Genomic DNA, 23,895 nt, shown 5'->3' with positions numbered 1-23,895 from the left:
CATATAATAAACTATTCAATGCAGTGAAAGTTTTATTTACAAATAAAGGCGAAAAAGTTTTTATCGGTATAAGAATCCAAGGGATTGTACTTGAGGTTTGATTTTGAATATGTTCATACCCATAAATTTCATTGAAAAAAATAACGATTTTAAAGCTGCTTTCTCAATGTCTGGTTACCAGCGCTTCTTTCTAGATAATAGAGTTGTCCACTAATAGGTTGTAGTTAATAAACATAAACAATGTGCATGGTTAATAGGGCGTCCATTTAACAGAGCTTTGACTGTGTTCTTTATTTATGAATTGTTTTAACTATCCTATCTTCTAAGTTGGTTTGAAATGGACATAGTGTGCTTAATTTTACCAAAGTCGGTTCAGTAGTTTAGGAGTCCATCGCGGACAAACACATACTATTTATACATAAAGATTAGAATAAGAAATATTTAAGTAGTAAGACTATTGACCTTCAAAATACAAAACGGTATTTGTTGGAAGAAATAAAAGTTGATCCAATCTTCAGGTGTTAGAAAGTTCTTATTAAATCTAATCTCTATCGAAGTCGAATCACAAAGTTCGTTTGTTAGATCCAGGAAAAAATTGTAATTTTTCAAAACCTTCATTACATGAAATAGCAGCGCAAACTCTCGACACCGTTGACGACCACTGTAACAATATCAAAGACAAACTATAAGGTATTGCAATTCAAAGATAAACCATGAAGCTTGCCGTAGAGATGACCATATTAGCACCAGCGCCATACACAGAGCGAACGGTTGGAGAAGAAGATGGAGAACATAAATTGGAAAACTATGAAGTAGTAGAGCAATGTGGCATAAACACCAGAAGCGCAAAAACTCAAAACGCATGAACGAGATCAACGCTAAACGATCGTGGCGTTGCTGATGTTGCACACGCTCGTTGCATTTGTAACTGCAAACGTTGGACGGTGACGACGTGCGTCTACGTTGAGGTTTAATGCGGGAAGTCACTCACATACATGCACTGCGATGATGATGTACACGGTTCTCGAAGCGCTGAGTGCGCGCGAAGCTGACGAGCCAAAAAATTACCGGTAGCAATAAATCAAACTATCAATTGAATTCCGGTGTGATCATCACTTGTACGCAGCGCAGCAAACGACTTTACAACGCGAATGCGACGTCTGGAAGTTGGCGGCTTCTGGATGCGTGTAAGCTTGTCAGTGGCGAAACGATTACAATAACCGTAGCTGATCGCGAGTGGCTGCCGTTGTTTCCCCATCATTGCCACTACCGCTGAGACATCTTTTTTCTTGGTGTGGCAGTTGCAACAGCTGGGTTGTTGTTGCCGCTTAAGCCGATTTAACGATTCAGTGATGAGCATTCCACGAATCGTGTGACGAGGGGTAAGAGTGCACGAGTGCGGTAAACTTCGGTTTTTTATATTCTTTTCACAAGCAGGCGTGCGCGCTTGCGCATGAACGCGCGGATAAATCATCCACCAACCGCTTGAACTTGGCATGCATACCATAAGCGTGTAGATGCGGTGCTCCATGTGCGTACTGCGACCACGCAATGTGAAACCGGCAGCACTCCATTCTACTCTACGGTCAGTCGCTTAGTCAGTTGGCCGACTGGTGGGTCAGTTAGAATCAGCCCATGGTAACTATGATGCTCGTGCGCGGCATAAATCAAGGAACACATCTGAACAACAATTGACCAAACATGTTGAGAGAACAAATTGGCTGGGCAAACAAGAAAAACTGAAAGAAATATATAAAAGAGCACGCGTTTTAAGCACATATTAATGGCGCGCGAACGCCTACTTAACGCTTACTTACATATTTACAACGACAGCAGTTCGCGCCTGCAACATTTGTGGCAAGTGTGAAATATGCTTTGCATTGCCACACATTAGAGGTAAAAGCAGTCTGCGTTTCGCAACGGTAGCGGCAACGGCAGCAACAATGCTGTCCAATTGACCAGTGAGCAGCTGATTAATATTAGAGTGTTGAGTTTTCGTTTAGACAATAAATCAAACGACCTGTAGCCATAAATAAATCGCTAATTTCATTCAAGGTGCCGCTTAATCAAATAAAATATCTTTATACATATATTAAATTATTACTAAATGGAAATTTTTTTAACGAAAGAGTGCGTATGCATGAGTATACTTATATTAATTAATAACTCCTACGCGCTGAAGAATTTATTAAAGAATAATTGATTTGAGCAACGCGATCTTAACCCCAAAGGGGTCTGATTTTGGTAATATACCGACGCAATAGCTTTAAGTGAGGCATCAGTTTTAATGTAGTAGGTAATTTCAGAAATTAGTAATAGTTATATGGCAAACTCTTTTGGAATAGCAAATTTTCCAAGATCCACCTAGTGTTAGTCAAGCTTAAGATTAACACGATAGCCTTAATCAGAAATTGAATATTCACACTATTGCAATTTACAAAGCTTCTACGCCTTGAAAGATTCGAAATATTTAAGAATCAATAAGACATCTAAAGAAGATCGAAAATTCTGATACAGTTTAATTAAGTGAATGGATAACGAAGCAACTGATTCACAATATTATTAAAAAAAAAAAACTTTGTAATAATTATACTTGCAGTTGCTGAATGAATTTAAACGTGATATTATCATGATATATAACAAGTAAGGAAGGGCTAAGTTCGGGTGTCACCGAACATTTTGTACTCTCGCATCAAATACCGTATTTGTGTAAAGTTTTATTCCGCTATCATCATTGGTTCCTAATGTCTATATTATACAGAGAAGGCATCAGATGGAATTCAAAATAGCGTTATATTGGAAGAAGGCGTGGTTGTGAACCGATATTCACCCATATTTCGTACATGTCATCAGGGTGTTAAGAAAATATTMTATATCGAATTTCATTGAAATCAGTCGAGTAGTTCCTGAGATGTGGTTTTTGGTCCATAAGTGGGCGACGCCACGCCCATTTTCAAGTTTTGAAGAAAGCCTGAGTGCAGCTTCTTTCTGATATTTCTTCCGTAAAATTTAGTGTTTTTGACGTTCTTTGTTAGTCGCTTAACGCACTTTTAGTGATTTTCAACATAACCTTTGTATGAGAGGTGGGCGTGGTTATTATCCGATTTCTTCCATTTTTGAACTGTATATGGAAATGCCTGAATGAAACAACTCTGTAGAGTTTGACATAGCTATAGTAGTTTTCGAGATATGTACAAAAAAGTTAGTAGGGGGCGGGGCCTCGACCACTTTTCCGAAAAAATTACGTCCAAATATGCCCCTGCCTAATGCGATCCTTTGTGCCAAATTTCATTTTAATATCTTTACTTATGGCTTAGTTATGACACTTTATAGGTTTTCGGGTTTCGCCATTTTGTGAACGTGGCAGTGGGCCGATTTTGCCCATCTTCGAACTTAACCTTCTTATGAAGCCAGGAAATACGTGTACCAAGTTTCATCATGATATCTCAATTTTCACTCAAGTTACAGCTTGCACGGACAGACGGACGGACAGACAGACATCCGGATTTCAATTCTACTCGTCAGCTTGATTACTTTGGTATATATAACCCTATATCTGACTCTTTTAGTTTTAGGACTTACAAACAACCGTTATGTGAACAGAACTATAATACTCGCTTTAGCAACTTTGTTGCGAGAGTATAAAAATTATTTATTGAATTTCAAACAAAGATTAAATGTTACCTTAAAATATATGATTGGTATCCATTTTTTCTTATAGCCTTACTTACACTTTTCTTAAAATATATATAACCCTTATATACAATATACCATATGTATATATAATTAAAAGTGTTAAAAAAATGTCCTGAGCTGTATAGACTATATCGAAGTTTCTCCTCACTCACTGCAATATAAAACTATGGAACTCTTTTATAGAGTCTACTGTCTACTGCAACAAAAACTGAATGCAAGTGAAGCCTGGACAAATTCACAATTTCCTCTTCAAAAAACTGTCGACGATTTCATTCCTACGGGAGTCAAAACGGATCTGGTATATTATTCGACCAAATACAGATGATTCGGCTGCGTTCTCCAAAATATGCAGAGATTGTTCTCTTGTCGTTACAATAAAAGTCTTTAAAGTAGATATTGAGAGCTCTTTTGAAGACTCCTTTATTACTAGTATTAACTTACTACTACAATACTGGTTTTAGAAATCACAAAGCCAGGCTTAAAAAGTCTGTATTTTAATGCTTATGCAATCCGAAATCGAAACATTTCTTATACAAAAAGGTACATCAAATCTCAAGCATTGCACATTTATCTGCCTTAACCGAATTGAAGTGAACTGCACGACTACGACGCTTCAAGCCAAAGAATTTGCAACGTACGCATTGCGCAGGTCATTCATGCGACAAATGCGGCAATCCAGCCATGCAATGGCGAACCAATAACCAGCAGCCAACAGTCAAACAACTAAACAACTAAACGTCAGCCGTCAGACTTGTTGTTGCTACTTGGAATTGGCAAAAAAGTGTTAAAATGTGAGCAGTTCTTGCGATCAGATAAAATGTCAAATTGTACATAAAAGCTTCTACATCCCAGGAATTACTAAATTACTCGCATCTGAGCAACGAACGAACTGCTGCCAATATGGATTGCCCTACGCCGGGCGATTTAGATGGACGCGCGTTGGTTCATTGGCGGTTTTTTATTTAGCAAGTTGTGCGCCACGACGCGTTGCTTTATATGTGTGCCGATCCCAGCCAACTGCCATACAATGACAATGAATTGATCGACGAAGTCCGGCGGTATTTGGAACTTGTCAGGAATTCCTCAAATTCCGAGCAAGTGATGAAATTAGCACCGAAAACATGACTACGCGGCCGGTGGTGGTGGACCACACAATGCGCGCGACTCGTTGATAACACCGGTGTTGGTTAGTGGCTGCAGATCGCGCGCTGCCGTATAATGAGTAGAATGGCAAGTGTTATGGATGTGAGGCGTTATCGCCCGCCACTTGGGGAACTCGTGCGCACATTGGGAGATGATTATGACGACGTTCAAGATGCCATGCTGTTGTGGCGCGGCATTCGAAAGCGCGATGACGACTTCTTGATAGCCAGCACTCTATTATGCCCATATATGACATGTTAGTGGCTCGTCAAGCCATGATCACGTATCGATTATTTTGTGCGATGCGTCCGATTTTTAGTTTTATACCATTTTTAGTTTTTTTCTAGCCGCAAGTGCTGGCTCAAGTATTTTGCGGACTCTTTCTACTATCTCCGTCTGCGCTCTGACGGTATGTGTTAGTGTTACGGGCGTTTTTTTTCTTTTACCCTTTCTGCTTGTGTTCCTTACGAGTGTTGCAACTTTAACTTCAAAGACAATTGTGTTGACAGTGCAATGGAACAAATTTGTAGTGATTTGGTGTTGGCGCGCAATGTGCGGAATTTCTGTGTGATGCCTCGTTTAAATTCCGCGTAAAAGCAAATTAAACTTTTATTCGAAACACCAGAAAAAAGTGAAGTAAAAGTAGTGTGGCTTGTGGTGGCCTATGAGGTTTCACACTTTAGTAAATTGCAAGCGCACTGACACATTTTTTGTCGAATCTTCTTCATAATTACAGTTTCATCGTTTATTTCTTTTTTACAATAATTTGTCTCACCATTTCCTTTCATTCTATCTTCCTTATAGTGGGACTACCAGCCGCTCCACCTGCCTCTATTCCGCCGGGCATTGCGAATGCTCCAAGTTTGGGTAACATCTTTGGAAATGCGCATTCAGCCCCACATTCAACGCTCAATGCTCTAATGTCACAACATCGCCTCTTGGAACTCTCTCGTTTCGGTTTGCGTGGCTACGATTTGGCCCAACATATGCTGACGCAACAAGGCGCTGTCTCCAAGTTGTTGGGTAGGTACAATACAGAAACCGTTTATAAAATTCTAAATAAATTCCATAATATCTTACACCTTAAATGACATCTTTCAAGATATTTGTAACCAAATAACACAGCTGTAGTATAAACGTAATTTATTGCCCTGAATATCTTAGCAGAATTGGATATTTACGGGTTTCCAGATTATGAGTTTATTAATCACAGCATTGGATGTGCTTTTACTGTTAAGATTATTGCATACCTTATGTTTTGTTCAACTAACGCCTCATTAGCAATACCATTCATTTTTCCAGTCGTGCTTAGGGTTTTGATCACCTTTTCCATGCATGCAAACACGCAATTTTGTTTTTTCAGAGTCTTTATCGTAAATAAACGAAAAAGTCTGCGGAATGCTTTAATAAAACTCAAACATGGAAATATCAGTCTACAAAATATACTGTTTTACTCAATGAAAATGCCCCTTAACGTTTAAAAACTTTTTGGCATGACTTCAGATACAATGATGTCGCCAAATTCCCAGAAACCGGAACAGTGTACTAGTGAAAGTGAAAGTGAATGAAGAAAAAGGGTGAAACGTCAACGCCACAGTTTTTCTTCTTCTTAGCGTAGACACCGCTTACGCGATTAAAGCCGAGTTAACAAGAGCGCGCCTGTCGTTCCTTCTTTTCACTACGTGGCGCCAATTAGATATTTCAAGCGAAGCCTGGTCCTTCTCCACCTTCCAACTGAGGGAGTGTCCTCCTCTTCCTCTGCTTCCCCCGGGGGGGACTTCGTCGAATACTTTCAGAGCTGGAGTGTTTTCGTCCATTCGGACAACATGACCTACTCGCAACATCGACTTATCAGTTGTTGTCATCGTCCAAGCCTCTACACCATATAGTAGGACGGGGTTAATGAGTGACTTATAGAGTTTGATTTTTTTGAGTCGAGAGAGGACTTTACTTCTCAACTGTCTACTCGGTCTGAAGTAGCACCAGTTGGCAAGAGTTATCCTGCGTTGGATTTCCATGCTGACATTGTTGGTGATGTTAATACTGGTTCCAAGAGAAACGAAACTATCTACGACTTCAAAGTAATGACTGTCAACAGTGACGTGAGAGCCAGGTCGCGAGTGCGATGACTGTTTGTTTGATGACAGGAGATATTTCGTCTTGCCCTTGTTCACTTCCAGACCCATTTGCTCTGTTTCCTTGTCCACTCTGGAGAAAGCAAAACTAACGTCGCGGGTGTTGAGGTCGATGATATCAATATCATCAATATCGAAAGATTGTACATGCTCGATTAAATTCTACAACTCGAATTATTTTCTCCAGCAGCAGATTGAAGAAGTCGCACGATATAGAGTCGCCTTGTCTGAAACCTCGTTTGGTATCGAACGGCTCGAAGAGGTTCTTCCCGATCCTGACGGAGCTTTGGGTCTTGCCCAACTTCAGTTTATGCAGTCGTATTAGTTTTACGGGGATAAGAAATTTAGACACCGCGGCATAAAGACAGCTCCTTTTCGTGCTGTTGAAAGCAGCTCTGAAATCGACGAAGAGGTGGTGTGTGCGGATTCTCCTTTCACTTGTCTTTTCCCAAATTCGGGGTATGCTGAATAGCTGGTCGGTTATTGATTTACCAGGTCTAAAGCCACACTGATAAGGTCCAATCAATTTGTTGACGGTTAGTCTTTAACACAAAAATATCGATAGAACCTTCTACACGATGTTGAGGCGGCTTATACCAGGGTAGTTGGCACAAATTGTGGGGTTTTCTTTATTGTGGATTGGGCAGAGAACACCTAAAGTCCAATCGTTGAACATGCTTCCGTTCGACCATATTTTGTGAAGAAACTGATGCATGCTTCTTATCAGTTCTTCGCCGCCGTGTTTGAATAGCTCGCTCAGTAATCCAACGACTCCCGCTGCTTTGTTGTTCTTCAGACGAGTAATTGCTATTCCAACTTCTTCATGATTGGACAATGAAACGTCTGCTCCATCATCATCGATTGGGGTTCGCCTTATCCTGGCGTGGTACCTTCAGTGACATTCAGCAACCTGGATAAGTGTTGTCTCAATAATTTTAGTATGCTCTGGGCATCGGTCACTAGATCACCTTTGGAGGTTCTACAAGAGTATGCTCTTAGTATCTTTCCCATCCCGCACGTGTTGTGCTCGATCGTAAAGTTACGAGGTAGGCAGTTTTTTTCTCTCCGCTGCGACACGGCACTCCTTGTCGTACCAGCTGTTCTTTTGCATTTTACGAAAACAAATGGTTTCGGTACGTAAGGAGTTTGAAATACCGTCCCTCTGTTCCCTTTCACCGATTTGTTGACGAGTGCTCTCAGAGAGCAAAAGTGCAAGTCGAGTAGAAAATCGATCAGATGGTTGGTGGTATTTCTATCCGGAGACAGCCAGGTAGCTTGATGAATTTTTCGGCCCTCGTCTCAGTCCATGTCCCGTCCGTTGCATTTCTTAAACGGCGGTGATGTCAGCTTTCAGTCTAATAAGGACATCAACCAGTTGGACAGCTGTTTACGCTTTTTCATTGTGGAAGGGATGTTTCGCCTTCTTACTTTAGCTCGTACTCAAATGGATGTTTTTAGGGTACCCAGAGGATACTTGGTCAAAGACCGGAACTCGTGAGATGCTTGAGCCATATACTAAAGAATTGTTTCTGGCCACTCCCAAGTGAATGGCGATCAGAGAACTTTCCTCACTTGCATAAACTTCTACACATGATTCCATCCACCAAATGTTGGCCGCGGCTACGTCTCAGATGATCTCCTCATTGAGCCCAATTTTCAATATTCCGTTCGAGTATTTCGACTGGTAACTGGTTAATGACAAACGTGATGTTTTGCTCCAAGGCCTGAATCAAAGCGGGACTGTCTGCATCGACTTAAGACTTAACATATCCCCACAGGTAAAAGTCTAACGGTGTGATATCACATGATCTTGATGGCCAAAAAGTTAAATTATCTGCTCATCGAAGTGTTCTCTCAACAAATCCATTGCGATGTGTGGGAAGTGGCACCCTCTTTTTGAAGCTAAACGTCCCCGAAGTCACGACCTCCAATTTCATGCATGAAAGAGTATGTTATCAAGGCGCAATAATAGCCCCAGTTTTTGACTAATATCGCAGAATACTGGGCATACTCCATGTAATTCAGCAATTTTCTCCACTTTCTTTATATTTATGTGACAGGATCTCAATTTTTTATACTCGTGCAACCTGTTGCTACAGAGTATTATAGTTTTGTTCACTTAACGACTGTACGTATCACCTAAAACTAATCGAAATAAATATAGGGTTATGTCCGCCCGCCCGTGCACGCTTTAACTTGAGTAAAAATTGAAATATTTTATGTAAACTTACTACGGGGGTTTCTCAGTACAAAAAAAATTACGACTTCGTAGATGAGCGTAATTGAGCCACTGCCATATCTACAAATCTCCATTAATCGAAAACCTGTAAAGTGCCATAACTAAGGACTAAATTAAAATATAAAACCCTAATTTGTAGAGGGGATCGTAGTAGGCAAAAAAGTTTGAAAAACTGGACGTGGCCCCGCCCTATAATAAGTTTAATGCACGTAACTCCTAAAGCAATACAGCTTAAATAACTAAATTTGTTAAGCTTAAATATTAAAAGAAGGCCTTTTTTTTTTAATATTTCTTTATTTATTGGATCTGCTTTTTTAAGGCCAACAAGAAGTTATAAAATCTTAAATCTATTTAAAAACTAGACAAGCTTAAGCAAGTGATTGAGCTGATTTTGCTATTAGACCCTTTTACTTTGTTACATAAGTTGTGTCATAAATTGGGTAAGGTTGAAAATCATAGTTTCAACGCTTCGATTTGGTGGGTTTTGGGGCAATTACATGTGTGCGGTGCTGCTTTTCACCACATTTGCATAGCTTCCTTGAGTTGCATTATTTTTAATATTTTCGCTAGATGGAATATTTATCATTCGATTACGACGTGCTTGAATTCCGACAAACAATTTCGTTTTTAAGTGTTTATATAAGTTAGCCTTAGTAAAGACAACAACTAAAATAGGAGGAATTGGTCAGCCAAAATAACATAAATTGCTTTGAATGCCACGCACGATCATGCTGGAATGCTTACTACGTTCATTTGCATATCAATTCTCTTATCATTATTATCACCAATAAGAGCGCTCAGCAAGAGCATAAATTTTCGATGGATGACATTCGTTTGTTACGTTTTTAACTTATACATTTTGTAGGGTGCACATATTTTCGTGTGCCCATACTCTTGGCAGTTTGTGCATTGTACTGATATTCTGTGATGGTGCAGATATTTTAGATTGTAAATCGGATGTGTTTTGTTTTTTTTTGGTTGATTAGAATTTTACATCAATTCTATTTTACACATTGGTTGTGGGATCTTCATTCTTTTAAAAATATTTACTACTGATTTAATAATAAATCCACTTTCTTCCATTGTTTTTTGAACATCGTTAGAGTCTAGCGAAGACTCTATATCTTTTATGACAACTACTAGGTCTTTGAACTCTTCAGCTGGTAGGAGTAGTAATTCCTGTTATTATTTGACAAGTATTTTACCTATGTTACCTTTTTTCAAGGACACTATGAGCAAGTTGTCTATGCCTATTATATTACTTATTTTGGAGAAAAACGGTTTGAGCTCCGCTCACGGAGACCTATTCATAGTGTGAAAATGGATGAAATCAGAAGATGACCCCGCTCTCTACCAAAGATGCCACGACAGGGTTTTATAAGAGCCGGTATGAAAATTAGACGATAGCCGTGGCACCGCCCACTTTTTGCATTTTTAACATATTTTTATGTCACTACAATTACGCTTACTTCACATAAAACTTAACACAAGTACACAAATCAGGATATAACCAATATATCGGAATACAATTTTGCAGTAATAATTAATTATCTTTAAGTATGCCACCTTTTGACCAAAAATTGTTCAACCAATCAAAACTGTTCAGGACCCTAGGTATCGAATATGTGGACCCCAGTATTTATAGTTGGCTTTTGATCAAAAATATCGGTTGATGTGTGAAATATACAATTAAAATTTAGGCAGAATCCTTTCCTGCCAATAGTAATTCCGTGTGCATAAAATGATTTGAATCGATTCAATACTTCTTGAGTCCCCAATATATATATTGATATATAATATAAACATTTTCGAACTTCCAGGTGACTTTATACTGGATATAAGGGTCAATATGTGAGCTATCACAATAAAAATGAGAGAGCGTGTTTTACTCCTAACAGTGTATCTTTGTACCTAAAATTGATAAATTTCAACGAAAACTTTCCTTTTAGGATTTCCGAATATCCGACGGACTCTCTATGATTGGTGATTGTATGTGAAATACTTTAATAAAACCCAAGGAACATTATTTGGTATATGGCATGACAACGGATAAAATCGGGTCGATACTACCCCAACTCCCATATACTACGTATAATGATTTTGGTTTTTCTAACAAATTTTATATCGAATTTGTTGGGCTGTGTGTGAGTTATATAGAGTATATATGTAGGCATATAAAATTGCTTACATTCCGATCCTCTGGTTCACGTTTTACATCTGAAGGTATTTCCCCGGCGTTGATTCTTGCAAGTTGAAAGAGTATAAAATGCTCGGTTGCACACGAACTTAGGCCTTCTTTACTTGTTATGAATGGCTTTACTACCAGAAGTAAATTAGTTTTGGAATAGTGCTGTCGAATTTACACTCTTTGTTCAAATAAAAAACCATGTTCTTCCCGCTTATTTAGGCCCGACTGTAATGGGAACGACTCTCGGCACGCGCTCGATATCTAGCAGATCTGCTTAAAAGATACTGCCAGAGAAAGAAAGTCGTAAAGAGACGGAAATAGTTGTTCAAAAATTCGCCCACACTAATTTCCAATTTGGAAACATTTTTATAGAATGAGATTATGTCCCCGCTTTTTTGCGGTACAAAATGCTTTACCGATACAAACAGTTATAAATTCACTAACTCTACTTAATAAAAAAACTTCAAAACCGAAGATAATACCTACGGAATTTGGGGTTTTCAAAGCGCTTGCAAATTATGCACAATCAGCCAGTGAATATTTTCAGCATAAAGCATTTCCAATTCCAATTTCTCAGCGTGAATTCGCAATGGCATATATTTCACATAATTTTAATTGTTTAATCTGATTTCTAATTGTTGACTTTAATTACCACTTGCTACCTATCTACCACATACTAACAACAACAAACAATCGGCACAAATACTCGTAAGGGTAATTCGCTTGAGCGGCGATTGGACGAGTGAATGTTAGTGTGAGCGTATGTGACGCGACTGAATGAGAATGCCCGTAGTCATTCACGTAATTATTTTTTCACCAGATGTTTTGCTGATTAAAGTCATAAGCAGATATGCGGCATTTATCTGTGCGAGTGTATGTACATATGTATGTATGCATAGTTTTGTGTGTAGGCGCTACGGTACGCTTATTGTCTGGACAATAGCACAAATACTTACATTTAGTGCGAAACAGAACTTCCGGCGGCGGCGATTTGTCTGTTGCTGCCAAGTTTCTTCCACTGTTGTTTTTGTAAGCATTAGCATATTGCAATTACGCGGCGGCATCAATTGCGACTGTTGCAATGACAATGTTTGCACTTTTAACAAATATTTTGTAGTTATCGTTGTTGTTATTGTTGGTGTAGTTGTTATTGCTTTTTGTTCTCGAAACTAATTTGAAGTACAAATAATCGGCTGTCAACAGCTTCCGATGAGTTTTCTTTACTTTGCGGATGATATTGCGCGGGTGCTGAAGAGCGGGGAGATGAACGGTTGGTCGGATGAGCGGAGGGTCGCATAAGCTGGTAAACAATGCTCGCAAGTATCATGCATGCGAATATGCAAGCAAATATACGAGCGCGGTGCGATTTGTCTTATCGTAGAAAATAAAAATTTCAATTTTGGAAAAATGGGAATTATTTCTCTAAGTAAGAGCACTGAGGTCTTAGTCTTTCATAGCGGTGTGTGTGGTGATGGTGGCGGTGGTCATTTTGAAGGCACACTTTTTTCACCAAATTAGAACTCTGCGACCGTTTTACGCTTCTCTAATTATTCACCGCTGATCACACCTTGGAAACCCCAGTCAGTTTGTCTAATTGCGGAACGCCCTTGCTCAAGCAAATATGTACATATGTATATGTATGTATATATTTAAAGAGGGTACGCATGAGCTCACTGGAACGCTGTGTCGGTCGTTTTGTGGAGCTTGTGATATGATGACATAGCTTTACATAGATAGTTTTTATGACTTTATACTATTTCAAAGTATCAATTGTTGTTGTTGCGTTTTATTTTTTATATTTACACAGTTACCTTTTTTCTACGCGTAGTGGCGTTCACCTGTGTGTGCCTGTGGCGCTTTGTCTCAGTGTTGCTTTGGCGGCATCGGTGGTGTCGAGTCACCTTTTGTAAACAAATTGTTAATATCTATTCAAATGTGTCATTGAGTTGTTGCAATGTGCGACCAAATTGGTTACTAACGTGTTGTTTGTGCAAATTACCGGGCAAGCCGCGCGCGAGAATCAGAAAAAGCGTTTACACTCCACAACAAACACATGTATGTACATATAGTATGTAAAACCCCATCCAAACTATATTGGTTCTTAGGTAATTGGATTCCCACTTATAACATTACATACAGTGGTGGTCTTATAATTAGAAATGACTTTGCTGCATATAGTTATCTTAACTTATTTTAAAAATTTAGATTTCCACATTAAAACTATAAATTGGAATCAACAAGGTAACACATTTTATTTGAGTTTTACATAAAAAAAACAACAACATTAATTCTATTTTAATGAAAATGAGGCAAACACAAAGAACACCAAATTCAGGTTGGTCATATAATTATAAACGACAGTAACAACTTAAAAATATTTATATTCAATTGAAAAAATTGACTAAATTTTTTAGTATTTTGTTGGATATCCCTTATTTTTAACAACATTGTCTAGTCTTCATGAAAATCTTTGGATTAATTGTTGGCATATTTGCACTGATATGGTGTTCCAATTTTGTTGAACCATTTGAATCAACTCGTCATATTTTCGCGGTTGTTTATTCTTAAGATCTTGTTACATAATTGCTCGAAAGTTTTCAATTGGGTTAAGATCAGGAATTTGTGGAAGTCAATCCAAAACATCAACATTTTTATCCGACAGCCAGCTTTTCACTAACCTTTAGGTGTGTTGCGGTTCGTTAACCTGCTGGAAAATGTAATGGACTGGCATATTCTCAAAGGAATATGATTCCATTACATTCAACAGAATATTTTTATATTGATATTCGTCCATTATCCCTTGAACACACACCATTGGGTCAACACCACGAGCGAAAAAGGCTCTCCAAACTATAGAAGATCCGCCACCGCGTTTTACTTTTATCACAGTGCACCTGAGGTTCAGTGCTATGTTGGGAGGACGTCTTATCTACGACTTTCCGTCGAACTGAAATAAATTGAACTTAGATTCGTCACTCCAGAGAACTCTATTTCAGTATTGGGCATTTTTCAGCATTTCCTTTGCAAATCGCAAGCGCTTAATAAAATTTTTTTGATACAAGCGGTTTTTTTTTCGTGCACCCACGATGTCCCAACTCTTGTAAACGCCTTTTTATCGTCCGAGCTCAGATTTCTACATTAAGTGCTTGTCCAACTTCAGCCTTAATTTCACGCGAAGTCATGAACGTGTTGTTGTGTTCTGCTGGAGTGGTTTTTCGAGGTCTGGTCTTCCTGGTAGGGGTTTCAAATTTCTTTGTATTTGTTATACAAATGAATTGCTCCAAATACCATTTTTTGAAGCAAGCAAACCTTTGTGCGATAGCTGACATTGACAATTTCTCCTTTTGATAGTACTTTATTTTGGGAGTACATGACTTTTTTTTCCCCCATTCTAATGATTAAAACGTTTTTAATTGAACGTTGTTTAATTGTAGTATACTCACTTTATCGCTAAGTTCAAAAAATCCGAGAATCAAACGTGTTTCTAATTACGTAGCCAGCCAAGAAACCCTTAACCGGGAAACAAATTTATTTTTTTCAATAACCAATCAGAAAATAGTCACGTGTTTTTTTAACAATAATGTTTATAGTCTGTACTATACGAATAACGGGGCTTATAATTTACAGTACGCGTCTTAAAAAAAGTATACAGTGATTTGATTTTTTGTAGCATATCGTTTCTAATTATGAGGTCACCACTGTATATGCGATTAAGCAACAAAAACATTTAAAATATATGCACAAATTAGCATTCACTTATTTATTGTTCTGGTGGGCCGCAGGCGATTAGCATACAAAAAACATAAAAAAAAATCACCAAAATGTTCGAAAGGTCGAACATCAAGGTCAAAGCGGTGGATATGAATACAAGTGGCGAAGGCCTCATATATAAAGGTAAATAAAAATTGTCACAGCTCAAAAATCCACAGATGTATTATAAACCGACCCACTTATTTTTATTATTTTGGTTGCATAGATAAAAAAATTGTTTTAGCGCCAAATAATTAAATAGCGCCTTGTGCGAATATAAACCCGGTTCCGGTTATGTACTACTAACTATCAGGAAAGCAATGCATATTTCCTCGTTATTACTTATACGTACCTTTTATTAGTCATAAAACGTATATTTTTTGGTAGACATTCTTAATTTCACATTGTCACTCCTATATAGTGTGCGGTGACTAACGTAAAACTCGCTGTTTGCCTCTTTAGGAAAACCTATTGCATAACTGAGTATCTGGTTCCCTGGACTTCAACTAACATCCTACAATAGTTAACTAAGAATAAATAAAATTAAATTTTTGACCAAGCCTCCTTTCTGTACCTCCTTCATAACTTGATTTGGTCATTATACAATGTTTGATTGAACTCTTGTAACTAAAATTCTGCTAGTAGAATTCCTGCCTTTGCCTTAAAATGGTAAAGAATACTTCTTGCGGTAAAAATTCTCTATCAAACCTATATATAGTTCCAGTTTTACGTCACTCCTAAGCTCTTAACCAATAGAACCAATGAAGTCCGACGTCACATGTGTAGTGTAGAATTCTTAATATGGAAAGTTTCGTTGTTCTTCTGAGACCTCAGTCCGGTCGATATCAAACTGTTCAATTTATCGTCAAAGTAGTTAGTAATAATTAAGCCCATGATAACGTTTTTACGACTCGAAAGCCTTTGTGTCATTTCTACGTTCAATCTGCGTGTATGTTTCTTTAAATTTGTATTGTAGTTCATGCCAACAAAACTTCAATACATATCTGTCTGCGTAACTAAAAAACAGTATTATTCGAAAATTTTACGAATGAGCGCTTTAAACTGAATGAACCGAATTTGAATGATTTTATCAACACCAGGCGTAATGTTGTTGTAAAAGCCAAATTCAATGTCTTAACCCTTCCAGCCATCGATCAGTTATCGTGTGTGATTATTCATGTTCATATCTGTTTAATTTCTATAATTGCAGGTACATTGAGGCCACCTGGTTTAATCGGCGGATCAAAGCCAAAAGTTGCTACGCCCGCTGTAGTCTCGAAAATCGAGCAATACAAACGCGATAATCCGACAATATTTGCGTGGGAAATACGCGAACGGCTGATATCGGAAGGTGAGTAAAAAAACAACACAAGCGAACACATGTACGAACCTCAACAACAGACTTAAAAGACACAAATCTTGTCCGTGGGTGCTCACTGGAAGCCAGTGACTGAATGACTGCCTGCCCGCCTAGCCACCGTGCTGCCTATCTCGCGCGCTCGCACAATTGACCATGCTAACGGCATGACTGACGCGACTTGGCTTTAGCTCAGCTTACGTAGCGGTCGCTTGATGTTTTACCTCATTAAGTGACGCCGTCAACCCCCCAGAAGAAGAGTTGCGACCAAAATGATTGGCCAAACAAATTACCAATGAATTGCGATTGCTAAAGCACCGCACACATACGAACACTTCCGTGCGCTGTAATGCATACCCTTTGATAAAGAGTTACGCACTGGTCGGCTTCTTGTGCCCCATAGTGGGACGGTGGTCGGTCATACCTACTGATGAATTTATGGTCTGCTCAGTAACTGAGGCCAAATAAATGCCTTCCTTGCAATTTCCCTCGACTTAACTGACTTCAGCACACACACACACAAAATGTAATGTATTGTTGCACTCGCCAGATTTATCGATAGTCTAATTTATTAGCATCCGGACGCTATAGCGCCGTAATCAGACGCGTATGCGTATACAACCTGTCTCTTATACACATCTAGATGTGTATAAGAGACAGATGTAATGTATTGTTGCACTCGCCAGATTTATCGATAGTCTAATTTATTAGCATCCGGACGCTATAGCGCCGTAATCAGACGCGTATGCGTATACAACCCCGTATAGCATCTTCTAAATGTTGCTCGCGGAAGCGAAGAAGACACGCGTTCGAATGCGGAAAGATTGATATGTAAATGCGGCTGAACGGCACTCAGCTTGTTCGTCACTGCGCTGCAGGATTTTCTTATTTGCTTCTTTCTGCGCAGCTGTCACAGCGGAGTCGCTTAGTCAACGTGCCACAACAACAGTAGATACATCGTGAAAGCTTCGCTGCGGCCTCGCTCCATATATTTATGTCCGCTGCGCACACTTAGCTTTGCATACTATGTAGGTAGTTCATTTGCGAATGCGTATAGGCTTCGGTCTTCGTACTTGACATTTAGTCAGTCACCGCATTCAAATTGGGTTTGATATCGATCGCTCACATCAAATTGCTGTCTCGTCGTGAACTCTACGCGCCGATCACACTAAACAGCTTAGTAGTTGCTTCGCACAACCTGCACATATCCCTTCCACTTGGGCGCTGCTTTTCTTCTTCTTCTTTTCATTGTTTGTAATTAAGAAGGCTATTGGAGCCTGTAGATGTAGCAGAACACATGCAAAACGTCAATTTCAATTAAACTTAACAACAACAGTTACCACGATTCTGGCTTCCTGTAAATAAATGTATTTTATTCTTCAACTGTTACGGTTTCAATGCTCCAAACCTTCTTCTTCAAGATTACTCCGCTTTTTAAGTCTTTTGTCCATACTAAATGAAAATTCCCGATGCCCGCTGATAAGTTATAAGCAAATATCTGGCTGAGACCCACTCTTCATGGTCTAACTAACATAAAGTTCATTTATCTAATATCATATATGAAGAAGTGTATGATGTATATATGATAACAGAGAAATAAATTTTAAACAAAGTTCTGTCTTCAACTCTCATATAAAACTCGAACTTAAAATCTCGGTTTCATAAATGAAAAAGTTCAAAGAGAAGATGTGGTGATTATATGCCACCAGGTAAAGTGGTTATACTAAGCCTATCATCGAAATTCCGATGAAATTCACAGAATTCTGTTTGAATTTATATTTTCAGGACTCTTGGACAAAGATTTTTCTTGTGCTGGTGAGAGATGTAGTTGTTCGATCTGCACCTATGTAGAAATTTTTGATATCTCAAAAAATTACTACAAATTTTTATAACCGGTTTTAGACCAATAGTCTCTTAGCAAAGTTGTTGACCCGTTTAACATTTCCGGGATACGCTATTTTTTAGAAAAAAATATAACATACCAATATATAATATACCGAACAGAAGTACTATGAAGTTTATCATGGATTCCTTTAAAATTAAATAAAATGCTAGAGGCGAACTTCTATTAGAGATTTAGAGTCTGGTTATTGTCATTCCTAAATCGAATAAATAATACATCCAAATCTAAACATTTTCAGGTGTTTGCACGAATGCTACGGCGCCCTCCGTATCCTCCATCAATCGCATATTACGTAATCGCGCGGCAGAACGTGCTGCTGCTGAATTCGCACGCGCTACCAGTTATGTTTATATGCATCCCACACATCCCGGCTTTCCGACATGGCCGTCCACCTTACCACCACCACCGCCTCATCTATGGACGCCTGGCGCAACAGCGGCTGGCGCTGGTGGTGTCGGTTGCGGTTTCCCAAACAGTTTGCCCCAAGGTAGTCTTCCACCGGCAAATTCCAATATTTCCATACCACCAATATCACCCGGGTCGGGTAGTCACGAGACATTGGGATCACCGGATGCCAGTCGTATGATTGGTAGGATTCTAGTTGATTTCAGGCTAGTTTCTTTAATTATTGATAAAACGAATGTGATATTTACAGATATTGAAGGCGAGGACTCTGACACAGATGACAGCGATCAGCCTAAATTCCGTCGAAATCGAACTACATTCAATTCTGAGCAGTTGGATGAGCTGGAGAAGGAGTTCGAAAAGTCACATTACCCTTGTGTGAGCACGAGAGAGAAATTAGCAGCGCGCACTGCACTGAGTGAAGCGAGAGTTCAGGTAGGTGCAATTGTTTTATATAATAAGTTTAGAAATCAAAAAAGGTAATCTAGTAGACAGTCAAATATTGAATGTCAGTATATCATAGAAAGAATTTATGCAATAAAGTAGTAGATTTAATACTTAATACAGGAAACATAACATCATAAATTTTACGTTTGCTCACAGTTAAGCTAATACAAGTTTTTGAACTGTAAAACTATCTCGTTAGAGCCTTTGGAATTGTAGCGGCAAAAACCATTCCTCAAATAATTTGAAAGAAAGTTACCGCTCTCACATATCTTGCGCAATAAAAATTCTTTTCTTATTCTGGTTACTTACTGTGAGCGTCAAAAATAAGTAAACAGCAGTTCTATCAATATTAAAGTGTTTATAACAACGCAGTCTTCAATGCAACAATAAAAAGTTGTATTACAGAATTCAAGGCTGATATTATAAGAGTTTAACTTAGTATAAATAATACACAAAAACTAAACACAGCCAAAAATAATTCACTTAAATTACAAAAACTCCGTTTTATCGCGTCAAAAAAAGTAAACAGAGTTCCGTAAAGTTAAAACACATACTTATATGTACATAAACTAAATTGATATAAGAGTCTAATATTTTGTTTGCTTTCCTTTGGACTTCAAGACCTCCGTTAATCTTCTAGGCATAGATTCTGTAAGATTTTTTGTAACTTCTGGAGAGATTTTGCTCCATTCTTCAGTCAAAGCCTGTTTTAGGTCGTTCAATTTACTGCGATTTTGTAGGGACTATGGGTATATCAGCTGGTATTTCCAGAATTGGTGATACCACATGCTTGGAGCATAATCCCACAGTTGTTACACGGAAAGACCTTCACACTATGAAATCTACGAGACGTTTGGACAATGTTCCATAATTTTAGCGTCTGCTTGACCTAGTCAAGCTAGACCCACTGTGTTTCTTTTTTCTTAACGTTTGAGACAGATTCTATAGGATTCCATTTCTTTTTTGTTATTTTAGTCATCGCATTTAATATTGCCTTTTTCTGTCTCGCACTTCGACATTGTTTAATTATTTCCTTCAACCTGAGTTCCGAAGCGATTTTCAGTTAATATCATTGGGTAACCAATTTATGAGCATATGAGGCACCCAACTGGAGAAACTGCTTAGAAAATCCTGGCTCAGCTTGATTTGTTGTAAAATTAGTTATTAGATTTCGAGTAAAAGTCATAAGTAGAAATGCAGAACATCATTTAAGGATGCAATACAGTTCAGCATATTATAATAGTAGCAGCTTTGCCGCAGAAGACAATTGAACCTTAGATATACCAATTACTTTCTAGAAAATTACCTTTGGTCTTCACCGACTATGAGTTATTTATTCAGTAGCGAAGCTGGAATAACGTAAAAGCTTAGCATCTGAAAGGACTTACATCTTTAAAATTAATGGTGGTTTATCGACTCCCTTAAAAATGCTTTAAAATGTACTCAGATTTTTTTTGATACATAGGCGTTAGGAGAATTAGATCCTCGCACGTAAGACTAGTAATCAAAGCTATTTAAGTTTACTCAAAGTAATTGTGTTCTTCAATTATTAAGGATCTTACCTTACCTCCAAATATTAGACCAGTTTTCCGTAGAGACCTCCACAATTTCGGGTTATATATACACACATACGTATATTTATCTAAGTATATCTGCATGCCATAATACTTTCAACAAAGCTTCCTTTAACTCCTGTTCCTACGCAAACACCTGTCGAAACGTGTTTAATTACTCCTACAACCATTTTACCAACTAACAAATTGTATTCTTCGTATTGATCAACATTAGGTTTGGTTTTCCAACAGACGAGCGAAATGGCGCCGACACCAGCGGGTCAGCCAGCTGAAACAGCAGGGTTCCAACTCACCTCAGACACACTGCGCGATGCAACGCAACCATTCACCAGTCAACCCACAACGACTTCACCATATATTGGATGTGGAGAATTACAACAACACCAGCAAAGCGAACGCAACAAACAACTACTACGGATTGCAAACGGGTACAACAGCCCATACGTTGGACTATACACACAAGCTTGTGAACGCTTTTATCCCTACAGCAAAGCAAGACGGACAACAATTTCACACGAACATGAATACAGTGAGTCTGCAGCAACACCAACAACGAAACCACGAAGCGCTCCACCACAGCAGCGACTCAACGAAATCAAAAGCGTTGCCTTCGCCGCAACACGGCAAAACAACACCACCACCACCACCACCACCTGCGTTGGTCATTCCATCGCACACAGCATCAGTTCCATTATTAATGGGCGGTGAGCATAGTGCTTTCCGCTCAATGGTGGTGAATCCCGTATTGTCCGAGGCAATGCTCGCGCTAAACTTCACCCGCCAAGTTGTCTCCGCCGCACAACAGTCGAAACTGCTGGCGAGCGGGGGCGAAAACGGCGAAGATGACTCACCACTTTCTCACTCTGTCACACCCTCACCGACGAACACGACACACTCAAAGGTATCAGAGGAGGAGATAAATGTGGTGCAAGATGTGGAAAGTAGTGGGCAGTGCAATGAGGATGTGACAAATTATGAAAAATAAGCAGATCTGAGCCTGAGGACTAAGCCCAATGCTGCATAGGATTCCCAAGTCTGATTAAAGCAATTCTAACGGAGTAAGGTTGTGTGTAACATGTGTATTTAGAGCGAAATGATTAGTCTTAACGCTATATTATAAGAGAGGGTTATATATATATGTATCTATATAGCAAACTGAATTCCAAGCGCTCTCTTTAGGTATTTTATAATCTGTCTCTTATACACATCTAGATGTGTATAAGAGACAGATATATATATGTATCTATATAGCAAACTGAATTCCAAGCGCTCTCTTTAGGTATTTTATAATAATTTAATTCTCTCAAATCAAATTTAAGTAACTTAGTGCAATTAACTGTAAATTAAAATGAAAGTAATTAAACTCTGGAATATAACTAAAAATTAAATTAAAATTAAAATCATTTAATCTCTTTTTATCAAGTGATAATACGATACAGTAAGTATGTTATTCAAAAAGTTATAATAAAACGAGATTTTATTTGAACATCAACCAAAGCGACACTATGGTAGGCTTTCACTAATATAAGAATATTGCAAAATGTAGGAGAAACATTTTAGCTGCAAAAACTGGAGAAAACTGTACTACGTTTAGCGTCATAACCTGATACAGACTACCCGAGGTTATGCAATTCTACACAGCACTCTATTTCTTTCTATATATCTCTTTTCATACTTCTCTCGAGAGCAATAGCGCTCTCTTTACCTTCTTCTATCTCTCTCTTTTTTCCTCTTGTGCTCTTTCAACGGTATCGCGGATTATACAAGCGCTAAAGATATTCTGGTTCCTTCTTCCTACTATCGGTTTAAGGGTTAAGGGTAGTCAAAGGCACGAAAAGATTACAATTTTCAGTATTTTTTTTTTTTGCTATTAAATCGTCTTATTTTACAAAAGTAGTAATATGGCATTATTATAGAATGTGTTGACTTGAAGTCCCGAAAATTTAAAAAAAAAAATTAATTTCTTATATTATAGTCCTTGGAGATTCGTCTAAAATCAATCGAGCAAAAAAAATTGATTTTATAAATAGATAATCCTGGGCCTAATTGAAGGATTATTTTTTCAAAATTTACAAAATGGCGGCCTCAGGAAATTTTTTTCTAAATTTTTGCGTAAAAATCAACAATTAATTAGTCGCTTTTAAAGTTCCATACTAGCGCTTGGAAGTGCGCGAACTCTCTTTGTTATTTGTCAAAAACGAATTATCGGATGTTTATATTATATTACACTTGACGAAAATGCAAAAGAAAAGTTATTTTTTAAAATTCTGACAACCCCTAACCCCAGTGGCGTAGCTAGGGGAGGGCGGCAGGGGCGGCCCGACTATGACAATCAGTTCTACTTATAAAAAATCCTAAATCTGTGGCAGAGAGCATAACCGCCACTAATCAAATAATCTGGGTAACTATAATATTGTACCACGAGCATAATAAATTGATATTTAAAAACAAAACAATGTGCACACTGTCAATTGATCAGAGATTCCAGCAAAATTTAATGATCCGTTCACGCACAACCAACGCTATTCAGGGGATTCCCTTGTCGATTGGGCAATTTCTTTTGTTTCCAACCGCATTTATTTCAATATTCTTTTACGTGAACGTGTGAAAGTTTAGTGTAAAGTGTTTGTTAATTATTAGATATTAAAAACAACAATTTTTGTATAAAACCGAGTTAATAGTCGATTCTTGAAGAAAATAACAGAGGTAAGTAAAGTATTTACACCCAGATGCCGGATTGTTAATTTATATAAAAATAATTTCGTAGTCAAATGGTAATAAATTAAATAGAGTCAGTACTTTTTGATGTTATGAATATAATTATTTAATATGTTGTAAAATTTACTATCTCAGTATATCAGCTTTTAATTTTTGATTAAAAAATTTAATTTTTAAGAAGAGATATTATGTTTTTGTATTTAGGTTTTAAAATTTATAAATTTTTTGCACCGCTGTTTTCTCCCTTACTAAATAAAAATATTTTTAGGATACCCAGAACGAAATATGCCGCAAGGAATTCATACTTCGAAAAGACAAAACAGGTTTCAGCAGAGAAAAG

The 23,895-nt window shown here is 38.1% G+C and overlaps 1 protein-coding gene across 2 annotated transcripts in view; it reads left to right on the top strand.

Moving 5' to 3' along the window:
* The window catches only part of LOC108972720 (paired box protein Pax-2-like), a 28,849-nt gene extending 6,682 nt beyond the window's left edge, over positions 1-22,167 (top strand). The window contains exons 2-7 of one of the 2 annotated variants that reach the window (XM_018939451.1): positions 5,644-5,862; positions 16,362-16,502; positions 18,650-19,000; positions 19,067-19,251; positions 21,052-22,016; positions 22,117-22,167. In XM_018939451.1, coding sequence (XP_018794996.1) covers positions 5,644-5,862; positions 16,362-16,502; positions 18,650-19,000; positions 19,067-19,251; positions 21,052-21,822 — 1,667 coding nt within the window. In that variant the 3' untranslated portion in view covers positions 21,823-22,016; positions 22,117-22,167. Of the gene's footprint in view, positions 1-5,643; positions 5,863-16,361; positions 16,503-18,649; positions 19,001-19,066; positions 19,252-21,051; positions 22,017-22,116 lie in introns of those variants that run through there. The other variant, XM_018939452.1, reaches the window with a different exon arrangement.
* Positions 22,168-23,895: the final 1,728 nt, after the last annotated feature.

This window comes from Bactrocera latifrons, unplaced genomic scaffold (assembly GCF_001853355.1).
Source record: "Bactrocera latifrons isolate USDA-ARS-PBARC rearing strain unplaced genomic scaffold, ASM185335v1 scaffold_42, whole genome shotgun sequence".
In the NCBI taxonomy this organism is placed as follows: Eukaryota; Metazoa; Arthropoda; class Insecta; order Diptera; family Tephritidae; genus Bactrocera; species Bactrocera latifrons.
The sequence above is the reverse complement of the archived record's forward strand: the minus strand, read 5'-3'. Positions and strand labels throughout refer to the sequence as shown.